Source organism: Leucoraja erinacea, chromosome 9, assembly GCF_028641065.1.
Source record: "Leucoraja erinacea ecotype New England chromosome 9, Leri_hhj_1, whole genome shotgun sequence".
Taxonomy (NCBI): domain Eukaryota; kingdom Metazoa; phylum Chordata; class Chondrichthyes; order Rajiformes; family Rajidae; genus Leucoraja; species Leucoraja erinaceus.
The window spans coordinates 66,092,855-66,114,225 of record NC_073385.1 but is presented as its reverse complement, the minus strand read 5'-3'; the positions used below and the strand labels follow the sequence as shown (position 1 = coordinate 66,114,225).

General features: G+C 45.2%; 2 protein-coding genes across 3 annotated transcripts in view; one reads left to right on the top strand and one right to left on the bottom strand.

Moving 5' to 3' along the window:
- eif2ak4 (eukaryotic translation initiation factor 2 alpha kinase 4) overlaps positions 1–6,013 on the top strand; it is a 123,347-nt gene extending 117,334 nt beyond the window's left edge. For both annotated transcript variants that reach the window (XM_055641080.1, XM_055641079.1), the window contains 3 exons: positions 1,271–1,315; positions 2,969–3,087; positions 4,121–6,013. In XM_055641080.1, coding sequence (XP_055497055.1) covers positions 1,271–1,315; positions 2,969–3,087; positions 4,121–4,178 — 222 coding nt within the window. In that variant the 3' untranslated portion in view covers positions 4,179–6,013. The remainder of the gene's footprint in view (positions 1–1,270; positions 1,316–2,968; positions 3,088–4,120) is intronic.
- A 124-nt stretch (positions 6,014–6,137) lies between these two features.
- The window catches only part of LOC129700513 (cytosolic phospholipase A2 zeta-like), an 87,881-nt gene continuing 72,647 nt past the window's right edge, over positions 6,138–21,371 (bottom strand). The window contains exons 18-21 of the mRNA XM_055641081.1: positions 18,424–18,603; positions 16,095–16,261; positions 13,179–13,365; positions 6,138–7,647 (exon numbers count right to left, since the gene is read on the bottom strand). Of these exons, the coding sequence (XP_055497056.1) occupies positions 7,448–7,647; positions 13,179–13,365; positions 16,095–16,261; positions 18,424–18,603 (734 nt within the window). The 3' untranslated portion in view covers positions 6,138–7,447. The remainder of the gene's footprint in view (positions 7,648–13,178; positions 13,366–16,094; positions 16,262–18,423; positions 18,604–21,371) is intronic.

Sequence of the window (21,371 nt, the reverse complement as noted above, 5' to 3'; positions counted from 1 at the left end):
CTCAAAAAGCTTCCTGTTTGCCCACAAAGTTACTGCACCTTCTCCCAGTATCTGTTTCCCAGTGCGGATCTTCTCCACAACTTCTCGAGCTGCTGCCCCACATGTTATTGTACCTTCAGTTCCCCATGCTACCAGAGGGTGAGAGGTTTCCCCGACTACAGGAGGTGTTCTGAACTTTCTCTGTGTTGAACATGACTTCAGGATGATGAAATATGAAAGGGCAGACACTTTCTGCGTCTTCTACTGCTCAGCTAGATGGACTGTGAGATGTGGAGGAAAAAACTGCAGGTGCTTCTTTAAAGCCAGGATGAGATATAACTCAGCGGGACAGACAGCATCACTGGAGAAAAGGAATAGGTGACGCTTTGGGTCGAGACCCTTCTACAGTCTGCAGAAGGTCACCTATTCCTTTTCTCCAGGGATGCTGAGTTACGCCAGCTTTGTGTCTCCTTCTTCTGTCTAAAGAAGCATCTGCAGTTCCTTCCTCCACATCTCAGAGCCACAGAGTTACTCCAGCTTTTGGTGTCTATCTTAGACGGGCTGAGAGTCGTGTTGTAACCCACACTCCATAAACGACTCGGATTTCATCGCAGTCTGATCTTGCTCTGCCCCCATTTGGCCACCTCACCATTGGTTCCAATCTATTTGAAGGGTTGCAAAGTAACCTCTCGGCGTGGAGGAGCCCGCGCGGGCAGGGGGCAAGACTTATCCCCGTTACCAACTCAGCCTCCCCATATCAAGAAAACCTGTTGAATTTAAACACCCGTCTGTGAAATGAGCAAGTTCACCCTTCCCTGAACCAGTGGTTATTCTTTAGCCAGAGATCGATAGATTCTTGATTAGTACGGGTGTCAGGGGTTATGGGGAGAAGGCAGGAGAATGGGGTTGGGAGGGAGAGATAGATCAGCCATGATTGAATGGCGGAGTAGACCTGATGGGCCGAATGGCCTAATTCTACTCCTATTCCCTATGGCCAGCCATACCCATGACAAGCTTCTCTGCTGCAAAAGTACACGGGTGTGGAGTTTTCCAGCCACCAGGGAACATCTTGTGGGTATCTGTGCATTTCCTGCACTAAGTTCCCTTGCCAAGGCTCTCTGTATTACACTGCATCGCTCTCAGCTTAAGGCTGGCCTGGGTCTCCAGTATCTGATACCATGTAGGAGTCAGTGCCACTGGTTCATCCCAGCAGAGAGGGGTTGTGTGAACCATTTAGTCAGGGAGGGCGATGAGAGATTCCCGTCAACTAAGCGTATTATGTAATTTGCAGGTGGATGTGTCGAAGGAAATGGTGAGGAACTTCTTAATGCTGAAGGTAAGATCTCAATCTAAAAAACTCTCTGCTAACAAACATTTGCTAACAAGATTGTTAAGGGTTTGGACACGCTAGAGGTAGGAAACATGTTCCCGAAGTTAGGGGAGTCCAGAACCAGGGGCCACTGTTTAAGAATAAGGAGAAAACGATTTAGAACGGAGACGAGGAAACACTTTTGTTCACAGAGAGTGGTGAGTCTGTGGAATTCTCTGCCTCAGAGGTGGAGGCAGGTTCTCTGGATGCTTTCAAGAGAGAGCTAGATAGGGCTCTTAAAAATAGTGGAGTCAGAGGATATGGGGAGAAGGCAGAAACGGGGTACTGATTGGGGATGATCAGCCCTGATCACATTGAATGGCAGTGCTGGCCTGAAGGGCCGAATGGCCTCCTCCTGCACCTATTGTCTATTGTCTATTGAAAATCAAACATTACAGAAGCTATAAATCTGAGATAAAAACAGAAGCTGCTGAAAACACTCAGGTTACCAACTCCCCTTACCAAGTGCCTTTGCCCTGAAATGTCAACTCTGCTTCTGTTTCCCTCGATGCTGCCTGACCTGCTGGGTGTTTCATTTTGTATCACTCTCTGTAAATAACTGCTTTGTAAGTGGTGTAGTGGGGATGGATCATGCGACCCTGTGTTTATAATAGCGGTTGCCTTTCCTGGTTTTCTCCCAGAACACCTGCCTGAGGGGGTGAGCAAGGACTGATCTGTGGAGGTGAGCAAGTGGGCTAGTCCCAGCCCTTAGCATTAACTGTGAGTGTCCCCTAGACTGTGACTGGCCTCACCACTCTCCAGATAGTTAGGCATCAACATCCAAACTGACTCGGGTATCTCCACACATTGAGCCTTCTGAATTTTGTAGTCGGCAGGGCAGTACTCTGCATATTGCCAACTTGGACAATATTACATTCACACCAAGCCAATTAAGCTACAAACCTGTACGTCTTTGGAGTGTGGGAGGAAACCGAAGTTCTCAGAGAAAACCCACGCAGTTCATGGGGAGAACGTGCAAACTCCGTACAGACAGCACCCGTAGTCGGGATTGAACCCGGGTCTCCGGCGTTGCATTTTGCTGTGAGGCAGCAACTCTACCGCTGTGCCACCGCGACTGCCCAATTGACAAATGGAATTCTCCTATTGATTTTTAAGGGTGAAACCACCATTCAGGCACAGCGGTAGAGTTGCTGCCTTACGGCGCCAGAGACCCGGGTTCGATCCTGGCCTGGGTGCCGTCTGTACGGAGTTTGTACCTTCTCCCCGTGACCTGCGTGGGTTTTCTCCGAGATCTTAGGTTTCCTCCCACACTCTGAAAAAGTACAGGTTTGTAGGTGAATTGGCTTGGTGTATGTGTAAATTGTCCCTAGTGTATGTGGGTTAGTATTAGTGTGCGGGGATCGCTGGTCGGAGTGGATTTGGTGGGCCAAAGGGTCTGTTTCCGCACTGTATCTCTGAACTAAACTATAACTTCCAGCAGGTGAGGGTTATATTCCGATAAAGAGACATGCCTGCATCAAGCTTGTACCTGACTATAAACTGTTGCACTTGTCTGATGAATGGCTTCGGCCTCATATCGACCTTGCGATGCAGTGAATGCATGACTGGCTGCTCTGCCCTCCCGTGCACCCTCCTCATCCTCTGCTCTTTCTTTCTCAGTGCGATGGGGATGAGGAGATGTTTAACGACAGTGTCCAAGAGCTGTTCTCACTCCCAACCAAGCCACGCAGCCTCAAGTCCATTTGCGATCAAATCCATCACTTCAAGTTGGTCAAGAGGTAAGATAGAAGGACAGCTGAGTCCCCAAAACACTGAGGAGACTCCTTGTGGGGTTGCTGTAGAGGGCGCGGGGAATAGAGTGGAGGATGGGGTAATGTTTAGGGTAGACAAGAGTGCTGGAGAAACTCAGCGAGTGAGGCAGCATCTATGGAGCGAAGGAGATAGGCGACGATTCGGGCTGAAACGTTGCCTATTCCTTCGCTCCATAGATGCTGCCTCACCCGCCGAGTTTCTCCAACACTTTTGTCTACCTTCGATTTTCCAGCATCTGCAGTTCCTTCTTGAACGTAATGTTTAGGGTGATGTTTCAGGCCAGTCCCTCAATGTTCACACTCTTTCCACCAACTATTGCCATCATTTATGGAACATTTGCAACACAGCAACTATTTGTTTCCTGCTCACAAAATTATTTCCAAATTGACATCGGCCAATGCTAAACCCTGAAGGTAGACACAAAATGCTGGAGTAACTTCAGATTGAAGAACGGCCTTGACCCGAGACGTCACCCATTCCTTCTCTCCAGAGACGCTGCCTGTCCCGCTGAGTTACTCCAGCATTTTGCGTCTATCTTCCATATCAACCAGCATCTGCAGTTCCTTCCCACATAATTCTGACCCTGCTTGACCTCAACACACATGGCATTGGAGAGAGTGGTATAAACCCTAATGCCCCTGTCCCACTTAGAAAACCTGATCGGAAACCTCTGGAGACTTTGCGCCCCACCCAAGGTTTCCGTGTGGTTCTCGGAGGTTGCAGGTGGTTGCCAGAGGTTGCAGGTAGTGGAAGCAGGTAGGAAGACTGACAAAAACCTCCGGGAACCACAAAGAAACCTTGTGTGGGGTGCAAAGGCTCCAGAGGTTTCCGATCAGGTTTCCTAAGTGGGACAGGGGCATTATCTGTCATCTACTTCATGTTATGAGCTGTCCGTGGACATGTGGAGCAGGGATTAATGTTGATGGATTTAACTATCGGAGGCCTAGACTTTGCTTCGGGAGTGAGTAGCTCTAAATGATTGCCCTTTTGTCTCCACAGAGTGTCCATGCTGGTTCTGTACAGTTACAAGGATGACTACTACCAAGTTATGTTCTAGTCAGGCTCCTGCTTCCAAGGTTGTACAGGAGCATTGCAGTGAGCAGATGGAACGGATTCTTGTGATGCATTAGGAGTTTCACGAGCACGTTATGTGGGAGAGCTGGAACGTAGTTTCACAACACTGGGAATATTTGAATCAAATGTATCAGTCCAGTGTGTTGTAGATACACAGCCCTCATCGTCAGTGCTGCACGATCATTGCCATCCCTGCAAATTGTTCTCAGCAATCATCCCTTCATTGTGGCTGCTTTCCCCACACAGGCCTTGTGCTCCAGTTTTATGGAGGCTATCAAGGATTCCATCCTGTACTCTGCTCAGCTTGCAGCGGTTGAACAGTGACGGGGACAGCTCCACGCTGAGTCTTTTCCAGCAGGAGCCACCCAGTCTGAATAGGAAGTAGCTGCTAGTTCTTCCACAACATGAAAGTCAGCATTGGGCTGAACTCATCCCCATTCTCTGAGACATGCCCCAGATACCCAGACAGTGATGATCATTGCCACACTGATGCTCGTATCTTGATTATTTCTTCCTTCTATCAAACATTGTGTCCTGAGCCATTTGGGCCCGTCAAGCAGAACAAAATTACAGCAGCACGACTTGGGACAGAGTGCCTTTTAAAACCACCCGTCCACCTTATGATGGGCCATATCCATCCATGGGTTCTTGTTTGCTGTTTTATTAAATATTGACCAAACATAGCAACGTGATCAGCCTGTGCACCACTCATGAATATATAGAACAAAAAGCTGGAGTAACTCAGCGGGACAGGCAGCATCTCAGGAGAGACGGAATGGGTAACGTTTTGGTTCGAGACCCTTCCTCAGACTGAGCTGATTTAGGAATCATTTGCTTTTCAAAGGAGAGTCTTTGGATCACCAACAAATCATGGTAGCACTCGATTGCACCTAACGAGGCACCCCAAGCTGTGGCCGATCGCAAGAGCTACTGAGAGGCAGGACAGTTTGACGGGTTTCAAAGCTGCTGTTGCGAGACTCAGCTGCATTGACATGGTGGTAGTAACACCTTTGGATTGCGACTGTCCCTCTAGGAGGCCACGTACTTCTAGTACAGAGAGAGGCCTTGCCTTGCCAGCAATCCACTACGGTCTGAGCTCAGTTTGTAGAATTATGGGATTTTGCAGAAGTACCGAGGGAAGTAAAACACAGGCTGTCAGCTGCTGGATATGTTTTTGCTGTGGATTGATTGAGGATAAACAAAGGTGAAGAATATTTTTGAAAGGCCTTGTACATTATAGTGACAGATACAAAATGCTGGAGTAACTCAGCGGGACAGGCAGCATCTCTGGAGAAAAGGAGACATTTCGGATCAAGACCCTTCTTCAGACTGAGAGTCAGGGGAGAGGGAAACAAGAGATATAGACTGTGATGTAGAGAGATATAGAACAAATGAATGAAGGATATGCAAAAAAAGTAACGATGATAAAGGAAACAGGCCATTGTTAGCTGTGGTCCAGGTGTTACAGAGGGGATACAAAAGTTACTTGAAGTTAGAGAAATCAATTCTCATATCGTTGGGTTGATAGCTGCCCAAGCGAAATATGAGTTGCTGTACATTATCATGTTTACTTGAGCTTTTCATACTTAGTGTTAGTGTTACTGTCACAACACTCAGAGGAACAAGCAAATACCTACCCTGACATTCTGACGTGCCCCTCTGGTAACGCTGCTTATTGTTGCCATTTTGCCTCGGGGTCCTGTGGTAAGAGCAGTCTCCAGGAAATCAGTTGTTTACACTTGAAATTGTGAAATTCAGTGATGTATGTAAAATGGCTTTTTGTTATAGACTTGATGATCAATAAATTGTTTTTCTGCATGTGTGTGTGTGTGTGTGTGATATTTAATCTCTGCATTCCAAGATTTCCCCAATTTCCTGGCTCTGTTCCATGTACCTTAAGTAGAGCCACTGCCTTACAGCGCCAGTGACCTGGGGATCAATCCTAACTCCGGGTGTTGCCTGCACAGAGTTTGTACATTCTCCCCGTGACTAGGTGAGTTTTCCCTCGTCCCACACTCCAAGGACATACAGGTTTGTAGGTCAATTAGCTTCTGCAAAATTGTAAAGTGTCTCCAGTGTATAGGATGGAACTAGTGTACGGGGTGATAGCTGGTCAGTGGAGACAGGGGGCCAAAGGGCCTGTTTCCATGCTGTATCTCTAAAGTAAATGTAACGTACCTAGATGTCTGTGGAACTCTCTGCCTCAGAGGGCGGTGGAGGCCGGTTCTATGAATGCTTTCAAGAGAGAGTTAGATAGGGCTCTTAAAAATAGCGGAGTCAGGGGATATGGGGAGAAGGCAGGAACGGGGTACTGATTGAGGATGATCAGCCATGATCCCATTGAATGGCGGTGCGGGCTCGAAGGGCCGAATGGCCTACTCCTGCACCTATTGTCTATTGTCTCCAGGGATAATATATTCTGGATATACATTCCCATTAAATCATTAAAATCAGCCTACATTGATAGTACACAACAGGTTTATTGCTTTTTGGCAGGTTATAAAATCCTTATTAAAAATCTAAAGGCAACATTCTTAACCAAATTCATCTGTGCGGACATCTGCTCCCAGGATGGCTACCACGACGGCAGCCCATTCTATAACAGCAGTCATCACACTCAGCTTGTACACGACCCATGTCAGTGAAAGAAACAAATCTGCTAGTTATATCCAAATCACTCCATTAAAGCAGAAGTTAGCACTCAACTGTACTGACTTCCATTTTACAGTTCATTGTACAGTACAGCAAAACTTTGTTGGATCTGGCCGCACCTCTTTGCAGCCGACGGCTTGACTTGAAGGAGTATTTCAAAGTGGGCAACGATAACAAAGCCAAAAAGCAAAACTTCCCACTGTAGATTTGTAGATGGCAAATGCTGGCTGTGAATGGGGCATGTGTGGATAGCTACAGTTATCTTTATTGTTTTGTACAAGATACAACAACACTGCTTGTCACGTATACTCGAGCTGTAATGAAATAGAGTTCAAGAACTGTGGAGCAAGGAGTCCATTTCAGGCACTTGCTGCATTGTTGGGGAGGTGACTTCCCAATTAGGATTGATCAAGTTGAGAATTGATCGACAGGGTGAATCAGAATACTAGTGAAGGACTCTGCAAGGAGGAGCAAGGATTGAGAGCAGTGCCCTGTAACCCAGTGCACAAAGACAGACCTCTGATTCACCTTGAAGGCACACACAAACGGAGCGTAGCGATTGATTGCTCAGTACCAACTTCAGTATTCAGTCGGCCAGGATTAGTACCTCTTCGCCAATGCTTCCTTGAAGGCCATCAGAATCAGGCTCTTATTGTTCATCACATTGTAGCAACACAGATCAATCAGCCGGTCAAAATCAGTAGCAGTGTATGTAAAGTTCAGAGTGTTGTATGGAGAATTCTCAGCCTCCAGGACAAAACTGCCATAATCTTTCTCCTCATTCGACAGTCGTTCCATCCCTGAAAGAGATGCAGACAAATGACTGACTGTACGGACCACGTTCCTCACTTTCAATGTCTTTGTGACACCCAGCGCAATTTACAGACGGGAAAACCAAGATTACACAAGAGAATTGGAGGCGCTACCATTATGAGGAAGATTTCAGAACGTAAAACATGATTGATGGAATGGGTACCAAGTGGTTGGATTAGAACGAGTGGAGATGACCAAAGGTAGACGAGAATTGGTGAGGGAGAGTGAGATGGGAGTACTGGAAGGAGGCAAGGACAGGAGATGTTTAAGAAGCAACTAAATTATTAGAACTGGACAATGCAACTGACCCAACCATAAATAAACATAATAAGATAACTTTATTGAAATATAAAGTCAATAGAATACTATCGGCTAGAGTAATAAGATTATTCCAAATTACAAAACAAGCACACTTCGAATTTGGGGATAAGCCACATAAACTACTTGCGAGGCAACTGAAGCAACGAGAAAAGGAAAAAACTATTACTAAAATTAAATCGGATAAGGGTGAGTTTCTAACATTGCCTAAGGATATTAATAAGAGGTTTGCCCAATTTTATCATAATTTATATACATCTAAAATAAAGACAGATGTAAGTAAAATTACAATTTTTTTAGATAATTGCAAGCTCCCAAAATTGGATAATTTAGAACAAGAGCAATTAGGAGCACGGATTACTAGTGAAGAAATAAAACAAATAATAAACTCATTGAAAAATGGGAAGACCCCAGGACCAGACGGTTTTAGTAATGAATTTTATAAAAGATTTCAGGAGTCAATCGTACCAAGATTATTCAATTTATACACGCAGGCTTATACTGAAAATAAACTACCAGAAACCCTAGCAGAAGCAACAATAACGCTTATACCAAAAAAAGATAAAGATTTAGATGAACCGGGTTCTTATAGAGCTATTTCACTTCTAAATACGGATCAGAAAATTTTAGCAAAGATTCTAGCTAGAGGCTAAATAATTATATTAACAATTTAATAAATACGGATCAAACGGGATTTATACCCAAAAGACAATCATTTAATAATTTGAGAAGGCTTTTCAATATAATGTACTCTCACAATGAGGACAATGAAGATATTTCAGTTGTCACGCTGGGTGCAGAGAAGGCATTTGATCAAGTAGAATGGCAGTATTTATACAAGGTACTCCAAAAATTTAATACGGGAGAGAATTTTATTAGATGGATTAAACTACTTTACGATAGACCTACGGCAGGAATATTAACGATAGCTATCTCCCTACGGCAAGGGGTAATAGGAACTAACATAAGGTATATGCTATCTCCAGAAAATTTTACTTACCGGAGGGTAGGGGTCAAATGGAGGCAAGGGTGTGTCCTTATCACCACCTTTGCTATTTGCTCTTATGTCTCCCTTTCAAGGAGATGCTGGCCGAAATTTCGTTGGATTAGAAATCATTTCCATTTTTCATATTCATTTCATTTCGGATATATCACCAGCTATTTGCTCTTAGGACTCAAATTAGAAATAAAATTTCACGGATATATGCAAGGACTCAAAGATAAAATTTCATTATATGCTGATGATATCCTTTTATATATTACTAATACACAAACGAGTATACCCACCTTATTAACATTAATTGAGGAATTCGGCTCTTTTTCAGGATATAGAATAAATTGGAATAAAAGCGAAATTATGTCTTTAAAACCACAGGATTCGAGACACTTATTAAAATTCCCCTTCAAAATTGCAACAGAAAAATTCAAGTACCTGGGTATTCAAATTACGAGAAGACACAAATCATTATTTAGTGCCAATTTTATACCACTATTAAATAAACTGAATGATACGATTAAATTTTGGAAAACGCTTCCGCTCTCATTGATAGGTAGAATTAACGCTATAAAAATGACTTTCTTACCACAATTAATATATTTGTTTCAAGCGATCCCAATATATATTCCAAAATATTTTTTCAAAAAACTAGATTCCACTATCACTAATTTTATATGGGACCACAGAACACATAGAATTCAACGAAAGCATTTGTGCAAATCTAAAGAAGTTGGGGGTTTCTCATTACCTAACTTTATGTATTACTACTGGGCAGTGCATATTAAGAATATAATGTACTGGCTGGATAGTTCCACTCAGCAGTTGTAGTGGATAAGAATGGAGAATGAGGAGTGCTATCCGCACGATATAGGAACGATCCTGCTCTCACCGATAAAATTGAATAATATAATATATAAGAAGAACCCAATTATTCACAATATAATAAGAATTTGGAAACAAATAAAAGTATCCTTGAAATTAAATAATTTATCAGTACTAACCCCGCTATTGAACAACCCCGCATTCAAACCTTCTCTCATCGTCAACACATATCAACAATGGGATAGACTGGGGATTAGGAAAGTAGGGGATATGTATGAAGTGGGCAAACTGTTATCATTTCAACAATTAAAATTAAAATTTAAATTGAAGGATAATCAATATTTTAAATAAATACAGGTATGTGACTTTATGAAGAAATATACACATAGATTTCAAACTATATTTTTAGATCCTTTAGAAGAAGCAATGAATATTAAGGCTGATTCACAAAAATTAATATCATACTTTTATAATAATATATTAAATAGAGAATCACCCTCAACAGAAGCATTAAGGGAAGATTGGGAACATGAGCTAATGATAAAGATCTCGAAGGATAGATGGGAAAAGTATTTGATGAATACACATAACTGTTCTATTAATGCAAGACATAATTTAATTCAATTCAAATTATTACATAGACTATATTATTCAAAACATTTTATCCAAACGTCTCTCCCAGATGCGATAAATGTTTGTTTCAAAACGCTAATATAACACATTCATTTGTAGGATGTACAAAGTTGAATAAATTCTGGAGTGATATATTTAATATATTTACAAAGCTTTTCAAAGTCAAGAATAGAACCCAAAACGGAATGGATTATATTTGGAATAATAGGAGAAGATACCAATTTAAATAAAGATCAAAATGTTTTTTTTAATTATGGGTTAATAATTGGAAAGAAATTGATACTTAAATTTTGGAAAAATACAACCATACCAACTGTTAAAATGTGGATTAGGAATATGATGGACATAGCACGCCTTGAAGAAATGAGACTCCGACTAATAGATAAATTTGACCAATTCTTAAAGAGTTGGTCTCCTTTCATCGACTTTTTGGAATCATGTGATGCAGCTGTACCGTAAAGATTGCTGATTTCAGTTCATGACGCGGATAGATCTACATCTCCGAATACAGATTTGAAAAATTCTCTTTTAAGGGGCCTTCTCTTCTATTTCTACTGTCCACTTTCTCTCTTTCTTTTTTTATTTTTTATATACACACTTCACGTTTTTCTACTCTCTCCAGATCCACAGAAAACGCCATTACCGTAGCTCTCCACTCTGTGCTGAGCCATCTGGAGCAGGGGCAGAGCTACGTCCGGATGCTCTTTGTGGATTATACTCAGCTTTTAATACAATCATTCCGGACATTCTCATTGGTAAACTGGTCACTCTCGGCCTCCCCACTGTCACATGTGCCTGGATAAAGGATTTCCTCACCAACCGGCCCCAGACTGTGAGACTCGGCCCCCACCTCTCCTCCACTCGCAGGTTGAGTACCGGCTCCCCACAGGGCTGTGTGCTAAGCCCCCTCTTATACTGTCTCTACACCTACGACTGTAGTCCGGCCCACAACAACAACCGCATCGTCAAATTTGCTGACGACGCTACTGTAGTCGGACTTATTTCAAAGGGAGACGAGGCAGCCTACAGAGAGGAAGTCCTGAAGTTGACAACCTGGTGCTCAGAAAACAATCTGGCTCTGAACACCAGGAAACCAAAAGAGCTCATTGTCGACTTCAGGAGGCACAGCACCGACTTAGCCCCCCTAAACATCAACGGCGAGTGTGTGGAGAGGGTCAACACCTTCCGGTTTCTCGGCGTCCATATCGCTGCTGATATCTCCTGGACAGACAACACGACAGCGGCCATCAAGAAGGCTCAGCAGCGGCTGCACTTCCTGAGGGTCCTCAGGAAGCACAACCTGGACTCTAACCTGCTGCTGACCTTCTACCGCTCATCCATCGAGAGCCTGCTGACATACTGCATTACAGCATGGTATGGCAGCTGCACCATGGCAGACAGGGAGAGGCTTCAGAGGGTAACTAGGACAGCACAGAAGATCATTGGCTGCCCTCTCCCCTCCCTGATGGATATTTACACCTCCCGCTGCCTTAGCAGGGCAAAGAAGATCATCAAGGACAGCTCCCATCCTGCGTTTGGACTGTTCGACCTGCTGCCCTCTGGAAGGTGCTATAGGTGCATCAAATCCAGGACAAATAGACTCAGAAATAGTTGCTTTCCGAAAATTATAACTACTCTTAATTCAAATTCACACATGCACTGACTTCACAGCCCAACACCCGGACTTCCATCTGTATATATGTATATAGCGCCGTAGAATTGTGCACCTATTCCCCCCCCCCCCCTTCTCCCTTATGTTTTTGTTTTTCTGTTTCTTGTTTTTTGTACTAAATTATATGTATGCACTGAGTACGAGCAGCTTTCAATTTCACTGTACATGTATAGTGACAATAAATGGCATATCTATATATCTGCCATCTTTTTTTCCACTTTTTCCTCTTTCTATTGTTTTCTTTTTCTTGTCTTGCTTACTTCCTTCTCATAACATAAAACTAGAGGTTGTACATAGAATGGATTACGGTATTACATAGTTGGCACCTAATATTAGGTTCCACTGTACTGTTTTGTGCTGTATTCACTTCTAATAAAATAAACAAAACAAAAAAAAACAAAAAAAGAAGCAACTGCAAATGCTGGAAAATCGAATGTAGACAACAGTGCTGGAGAAACTCAGCGGGTGCAGCAGCATCCATGGAGCGAAGGCAATAGGCAACGTTTCGGGCCAAAACCCTTCTTCAGACTGATGTAGGGTGGGGTGAAGAAAGGAAAGAGGAGGAGCCCGAGGGCTGAGAAGGTGAGGTGACAGCAAGGGCTACAGGAAATTGGAGAAGTCAATGTTCATGCCGCTAGGGTGCAGACTGCCCAAGTGGAATATGAGGTGCTGCTCCTCCAATTTCCGGTGGTGCTCACTCTGGCCATGGAGGAGGCCCAGGACAGAGAGGTCGGATTCGGAATGGGAGGGAGAGTTGAAGTGCTGAGCCACCGGGAGATCAGGTTGGTTAAGACGGACCGAGCGGAGGTGTTGGGCGAAATGATCGCCAAGCCAACGCTTGGTCTTGCCAATGTAGATCAGCTGACATCTAGAGCAGCGGATGCAATAGATGAGAGTGGAGGAGATGTTCGGTTCCGAGGACAAGATACTTCTGCCAAACTTACATCCAACAGCAACTGAAAATGAGCAAGCTTGAAGAAGACAAATCTGAGACATTCAAATGGATGACTTCAATCACTATGTTGATATCTGTTACTCATTTACCCTCTCTTGTTCTCCACTGGGAAACATCTTACCTGGGGATACGTAGTTTCGGAATGTGGCATTTGTGAGAGGGAAGTGAATGACAATTGGAACTTTGGGATTGTTTTCATCCTTGAAGATGTAGCATTCCTGCAGGCTTCTTTCAAGCAACTCTGTAACATCAATCTTTGGGAACGGAATATTGTTTTCCATGCAGTATTTCTCAGTCTTCTTCAAAACCTGGGTGGGAGAGCAAGGGAAAAGCAAGAAGTTTGAAACTGAATGGTGTTTAAGGGACACATGGAAGCACAGGGAATAGAGGGATATGGATCATGTACCACCAGATTAGTTTAGTTTAGAGATACAGTGCGGAAACAGGCCCTTCGGCCCACCGAGTCCGCGCCGACCAGCGATCCCCGCACATTAACACTATCCTTCACACACTAGGGACAATTTTATATTTACACCAAGCCAATTAACTTACAAACCTGTACGCCTTTTGAGTGTGGGAGGAAACCAAAGATCTCGGAGAAAACCCACGCAGGTCACGGGGAGAACGTACAGACAAGAACCCTTAGTCAGGATCAAATCTGGGTCCCTGGCGCTGAAAGGCAGTAGCACCAACACTACGCCACCAGATGAGATCAGATTAACTAGGCATCATGTTCAGCACCAGCATTGTGGGCCGAAGGACCTGTTCCGATGTCCTGTTCTAACAACTGGGGTATTGAAACCCAGAGTATTCGATAAACTGTCCAGTATATGTCCACACTGAATATATATTTTTCCAGCAGACTGAATTTCTCCACCGACATTACAACAAAAAACAGGAATGTGGTATGGGTACATTCTCTACCTCAGAAGTTCTTCACAATCTGACCCTTGCTCCCAACAAAGACATTAACCATATAGAGTGTTTAAGAAGGAACTGCAGATGCTGGAAAATCGAAGGTACGCAAAAAAGCTGGAGGAACTCAGCGGGTGCAGCAGCATCTATGGAGCGAAGGAAATAGGCAACGTTTCGGGCCGAAACCCTTCTTCAGACTGATCGGGGGGGTGGGGTGGGTGGGGGGGGGGGGGGGGGGGACAAGAAAGGGAAAAGGAGGAGGAGCCCGAAGGCTGGGGGATGGGAGGAGACAGCAGGGGGACTGAGGAAGGGGAGGAGATAGCAAGGACTAATAAAATTGGGAGAATTCAATGTTCATGCTCCCAGGATGCAGACTCCCCAAGCGGAATATGAGGTGCTGTTCCTCCATTGACCTCCCCCCTCGACTCTGTTCAAGGACCCAAGCAGTCGTTCCAGGTGCGACAGAGGTTTACCTGCATCTCCTCCAACCTCATCTATTGCATCCGCTGCTCTAGATGTCAGCAGATCTATATCGGTGAGACCAAGCGGAGGTTGGGCGATCGTTTCGCCGAACACCTCCGCTCGGTCTGCAATAACCAAGCTGACCTCCCGGTGGCTCAGCACTTCAACTCCCCCTCCTACTCCGTCTCCGACCTCTCTGTCCTGGGTCTCCTCCATGGCCACAGCGAGCAGCACCGGAAATTGGAGGAACAGCACCTCATATTCCGTTTGGGGAGTCTGCATCCTGGGGGCATGAACATCGAATTCTCCCAATTTTGTTAGTCCTTGCTGTTTCCTCCCCTTCCTCAGTCCCCCTGCTGTCTCCTCCCATCCCCCAGCCTTCGGGCTCCTCCTCCTTTTTCCTTTCTTGTCCCCACCCCCGATCAGTCTGAAGAAGGGTTTTCGGCCCGAAACGTTGCCTATTTCCTTCGCTCCATAGATGCTGCTGCACCTGCTGAGTTTCTCCAGCTTTTTTGTGTAATCATATCGAGTGTTGGTTGCCCACTCAGTACCTATTCGAAGATGGGTTTGTAGTTAGATTTAATTGTCCACCACTGAATTTGGCTTAATGGTTGCACTGGGATACAACCACAAGCATTTTAAGTTCACAATATGAAATAATCTCTTACAGAATTTGGACTCCGACAGTGTTTAATGGGACAAATATCCTGAATGTGGTGGTGTGGGAATAGCTGACGCAGAAAGTGAATGAATAGTATGTGATGGCTTGAGGATGACAATCATTTGAGATGATGCTCTAGATTTATCCAGTCAATGGGTGGGCTCCCAAGCTCATCTTGGTGAAAACCATTAAAGGTCTCACATAGAAGACATCATTCTGTGCAATAATTCTGTTCTCAGTCCTCTCCTGTGCAACGAACTCTTAGAAAGGGCCTGTCCCACTTTCACCCCGAGTTTGCCCTTGACTCATACTCGCAGCATGGTCGTCACGAGGTCGAAGGAGGTCGTAGGTAGGTCGTAGCGGGCCGTGACGCTAGTCGTAGGTACTCGTGGCATCAAGTAGGTCGGGGCGTTTTTTCAACATGATGAAACATGTCCACGAGTAAAAAAGCTCGTGAATTAGGTCATGAAAGTGGGAAGGGGCCCTTTAAGCCCTGGGCTGCTCAACCACCATCAATCAGCACTTAGTTCAGTTTAGAGGTACAGCATTGAAACAGGCCCTTCAGCCCACCGAGTCCGCACCTACCAGAGATCACTGCACACTAATACTATCCGACACACACTCGGGACAATTTTACATTTACATTTAACCTACAAACCTGTACGTCTTTGGAGTGTGGGAGGAAACTGAAGATCTCGGAGAAAACCCACGCAGGTCACGGGGAGAACGTACAAACTCCGTACAGACAGCACCTGTGGTCAGGTTCGAACCCGTGTCTCTGGCGCTGTAAGGAAGCAACTCTACCACCGTGCCACCCCCAACTCTGACTATCAGATACCATGCATCTAATTTCAATGATACTTTAACATGAACTTAATTTCCACCATGCATGAGTTGGAGGACCATCTAGTGTTCGGTTCTTGTGAGTAGCAGCAACTGCTCGGACTGTGCTTATAGAGGTCACACCTTGTGACAGCAGTATCCACCAAGTCTCCTCACCTTGAATGGCGATCCGCGGCTAAAACTAAAAGACAGGATGACATCAATGTGCCTTTGTGACTGCAGGGCAAGAGGAAACGCCGAATTGTTTGAAAACCCAGCGTCGACCAGGTGCAGCAGATTTTCCATTGGGGTTAGCTGATTGGGAGATATCGTGCGCCTTTGAACTAAAAAATAAAAATTTGAAAAGCGTGATCAAATGGAAAAGTGTAAAGTGGCATATTTGTACATCTTATGTAAGATTTTAAACATCATAGATCTTGATGCCTCACACATGAAGGAAGAAGTTACACTCATGGTTTCCAAAAGAGTTAAAGGCAGTTACGAGGAAAGACAAGTCACACGTCCATTGAGGCCATCAATAGACAATAGGTGCAGGAGGAGGCCATTCGGCCCTTCGAGCCAGCACCGCCATTCAATGTGATCATGGCTGATCATCCCCAATCAGTAGCCCGTTCCTGCCTTCTCCCCTGACTCTGCTATTTTTAAGCTCTCTCTTGAAAGCATCCAGAGAACCTGCCTCCACCGCCCTCTGAGGCAGAGAATTCCACAGACTCACCACTCTCTGTGAGAAAAAGTGTTTCCTCGTCTCCGTTCTAAATGGCTTGCTCCTTATTCTTAAACTGTGTGGCCCCTGGTTCTGGACTCCCCCAACATCGGGAACATGTTTCCTGCCTCTAGCGTGTCCAAACCCTTAACAATCTTATATGTTTCAATAATATCCCCTCTTGTCCTTCTAAACTCCAGAATTCCAAGATGGCGTTGCCACTGCTGCTGTGCCTGGCTGGGGGAGATTTGAGATCCTGTATCAGACTTGAACTGTTACCCAACCAACCTGCTCAAGGGGCCAATGTGGGGGATGAAGGCCAACAGTTACTTTGAGTCTCTCACAAACACAAACTCACTATCACCCATTAAAAAAACAAGGGCAAACTCGTACGCAACTGTGTTTTGTTTTAGTTTGGTGAAACAGCAAGGAAACAGTCTCTTTGACCCACCGAGTCCACACTCAATAAGATCCCCTCTCATCCGTCTAAACTCCAGAGTGTACAAGCCCAGCTGCTCCACTCTCTCAGCATATGACAGTCCCGCCATCCCGGGAATTAACCTTGTAAACCTACGCTGGACTCCCTCAATAGCAAGAATGTCCTTCCTCAAATTAGGGGACCAAAACTGCACACAATACTCCAGGTGTGGTCTCACTAGGGCTCTGTACAACTGCAGAAGGACCGCTTTGCTCCTATACTCCACTCCTCTTGTTATGAAACAGTGCCTTTAAAGGGGGGAAATCTCCCAAAACAGCTTCAGAGAAAAAGGTTGATACTGAGGCATGTTGGGGAGATGTTGGAAAGCATCTTACTGGAGGAAGAAGAGGGAGGGAGCTGCACACTCAACGAGTTAGCGGTGGAAGACATAGCCATGGTCTTCAGTGGCTCAGTGGCTCATTGACACAGCCCCGGCGGAAGGGAGCAAATAAACTCCATGGTACCGACAACCACAAAGTGGTGTGATGCAATTAAATGGGAGGGTTACAGAACTGATGAGGTGCAAAAGGGATCCAAAGACAGGCTTGGTGTTCAGCTGGAAAGGGGGTGAAGATTTACGAGGGAGAAATTTAGGCCCTTAGACTCGAGGGTCTGAGTCTAAGGTTGAATAAATCTAGGACTTTATTCCTTGGAGCGCGGGTGGATCAGGGGCTGATCTAGAACAGGTGTATAAGAATGTGAGAGGAATAAATAAGGTAAATGCAGTCATTTACCAAGAGTAGGGGTAGAAAGGTTTAAGGTGATCGGGGGAAAGATTTACCTGAGGGGCAACTTTGTTTTACACAAAAGTGTATGGAACGAGCTGCAGTTGAGGCAGATACTATCACAATGGTTACAAAACATTTGGACAGGGATGTGGATACAATATGTTTGGAGGGTTATAGGCCAAACGCAGGCAGGTGGGATTAGTGTAGATGGGGCATGTTGGACGGCATGGGCAAGTTGGGCCGAAGGGCCTGTTCCCACACTGTATGGCTATGATCATGAAATTGAAGTGCTGTAAAATTGAGAAGTGTAGGTCAACATCTAAGGTCTGACATCTCCATGTTCTCCAGCCCCTCACCAGATACCGAGCAGCTTACTGTCTCCAAAGGCATCTTGAGAATAAAATTAACTGAAACATATCTACTGCCAACAGGTCGAAGCTGAACAGCTGTGGACTTAACCTTTTCCGAACTGCACAATGTGTAAATGGTGCTACGAGGTAATTATCATTCAGCAATGCTGTAGTGTAGCACAGTATTTAAGTAACATTGGCACTAATGTTAAACAACGATAGGTACCTTCCCGGCTTATGAAATTGTCATTCTCGTCATACTTTTGGTGCAGGAAGAGCCCCTTCATGAAGTTGTTGGTTTCTGATGTTGTCAAGCGTGATACAAATAGGTTCTTCATCAGAGCGTCCAACATGCCCTGTGGAATGGTCATCTGCATGTGGATTTCAGGCGAATCGCTGGGTATTTCTGCAACAGCAAAATGCCAGGCCGTCAACATTTTGTTTGGGGAAGGGGTTTGTGTCTACAGCACAAGTCACCTGGGGAAATGTTCTACGCGATCGAAAACGTGCAGAGCTGTTAAAAGTGGCACAGTGGGGAGAGAAGCAGCTCGAAGGCAGAGCAGAGTGACACACGTGTAGAAGCTGGGTGGATGGTGGGATGCAGAGGACAGTCCCAGCAGGCTGAACATCTGAGGAAAGGTTTAACACAGTCAGAGAGAGGAGATACCACTGTAAGCTCACAGGAGCTGGGGCAGAAACTTGGATGGAGACAGGAGGGAAAGATGTAGCAGGTGAAAATACATTTCGAGTCTGGAGAGGAAATTGAGCATTATAAGGCGGTACGTAGTGTAACAGTAGAGTTGCAGCCTAACAGCGCCAGAGACCTGGGTTCCATCCTGACCACGGGTGCTGTCTGCACGGATTTTTGTACATTCTCCCCGTGACCCGTGTGTGTTTTCTCCGAGATCTTCGGTTTCCTCCCACACTCCAAAGACGTGCAGGTTTGTTGGTTAAATTGGCTTGGCCAATTATTACATGTCTGATATCATTACATTCACATCACTTTTGGCCCGTAGGAAACATATTTTTTTTAAGGCTAGAAAAGATGAAATTCACTTTAAGGGGGTCTGTGAAAAAGTTTTATTTGAAATGGGAACCCTTTTTATCATACTTTCAGGGTCTAACTACCTATTGACTGAGGGCACTTGACACTAAGTGGGGAGTTGCCTTTACTGTGTTTTGTTACTTTATTATTGTTAAAATGTGCATTTGATTTTGTGATATATTTGTATTGTGAAAACATTATCTGCCAAGGGGTGTTTAGGGAGGGTGGGTTAGGGTTATTTTGTTATTATTATTTATAAAAAACTAAATGGAGGGAAATGTAATGCCATACGTCATATGAACTGTAATTTTTTTTCCTCCAATAAATATAAATTAAATATGAATAAATTGGCTTGGCATAAATGTCAAATAACTGTCCCTAGTGTGTGTAGGATAGTGTTAATGTGCTGGGATTGCTGGTCGGCATGGACACGGTGGGCCGAAGGGCCTGTTTCCATACTGTATCGCTAAATAAAATCGTGTCGTGAAGGGGGCGCTGTTCTGGCGGCAGCCATGGCAGCAGCGTGTCAGCCTTTCAATTTTATTTTTTATTTTTAGTATGTTTTAAAGTGTGTATTTAGTGGGGGGTTTTTGTGTTTTGTGTGGGTGGTGTAAGGGGGAAACCGCTTCGGTCGCCTCCTCCATGGAGAGGCGACTTTTTCCAGGTCGCCTCCCCCGTGGCCTACCATCAAGGATCTGCGAGGTCTTTCCCGGAGACGTGCCCAGGGCTTCAGCGGCAGGCGCAGCGTGCACTCGGCGTGGAGCGGGTGAGCCCTCGCTGGGGCTCGCCGGAGGGCAGTGCTCCGTTTCACTGGCCCAGGGCAGCCTGAAGTCGCAGCCTGAAGCCGCGGTCTGCAGAGTTCCAGCTGCTGTGGCGTCTACAGCCCGGGATCCCTCGTGGGGGATCCGGGGGAAGAAGAAGCCGCCATTGCCGGCCCGCGGATAACTTCTACCGCGGGCCCGGCATGGACTTACCATCACCCCTGGAGGGGAGCTTCGACCGCCGGCCCTGCAGTCTACGGTGCTTCTGGCTGCGGCGGGGACTTTAAATCTTCGACCGCTGGCCTGCGGCCTACACAATCTTGAAGCCGCGGTCTCCGGTGAGGAAAGACCGATCCTGGACTGGACTCTGGACTCTGGTCTTGTCCACGGGGGGGGGGGGGGGGGGAATGGAGGAGGACGGCCAAATTTTTTTGTGCCTTCCACCACAGTGATGAATGCTGTGGTGGATGTTTATGTTACATGTTGTCTCCTGTTTATGCAATTTATTATTTTGTTAACCCATCTTTATGCTTTGTATGGAACTGATTTTTAAATTATGTAAAGCACTTTGGGGTCAATGAAAATTGACTATAAATGTGCTATATAAATAAACTTATTATTATTATTATTATTAAAAACTAAACTAGGATAGAAGGTATTATGGAGTCACGGCTGAATTACTGACTGCCCTTGTTCTCAATAATAGACTGCGTCCTCCTTCACAAGGTAATCTACTCTTGTGGGACCCCAACGTCTATCTGGTTCTCTTCATTTTCAGGGAGCCTGGACCTCTATGTTGACTGAGTCAACTGTAGTGAACCTTTGTTTGATCCGGTCTTAAAGTTAGGGGAACAGCAACGGGGAGAGAAAATAGTAAAGATCTCAGCTGAAATGGGTGGCAGACGGGAAGTTGGTGGAACGATAAGCAATTTAGGACAATCTAGGGCACCTAAAGCAACCTTGCAAGCCCAGGTCCCGAGGGATCGAGATCGAGATGTGAAGAGGAGTGGGGGTAACCATACTGAGCTCAGGCAAGGCTCGATGGCGCAGCGGTAAAGCTACTGCCTTACAGCCCGAGAGACCCGGGATCGATCCTGACTACGGGTGCTGTCTGTACGGAGTTTGTACATGTACATTCTCCCTGTAACCTGCGTGTTTTTTCTCCAAGATGCCTGGTTTTTTTTCCACACTCCAAAGACATACAGCTTTGTAGGTTATCTGGCTTGGTGGAAGTGTAATGTGGTGCGTGTGGGTGTTAGTGTGTGGGGATCGCTGGTCGGCACGGACTCGGTGGGCCGAAGTGCCTGTTTCCGCGCTGTATCTCTAAACTAAACTACACCAAAGGCAGCCTTAGTATTTTACCAAGGG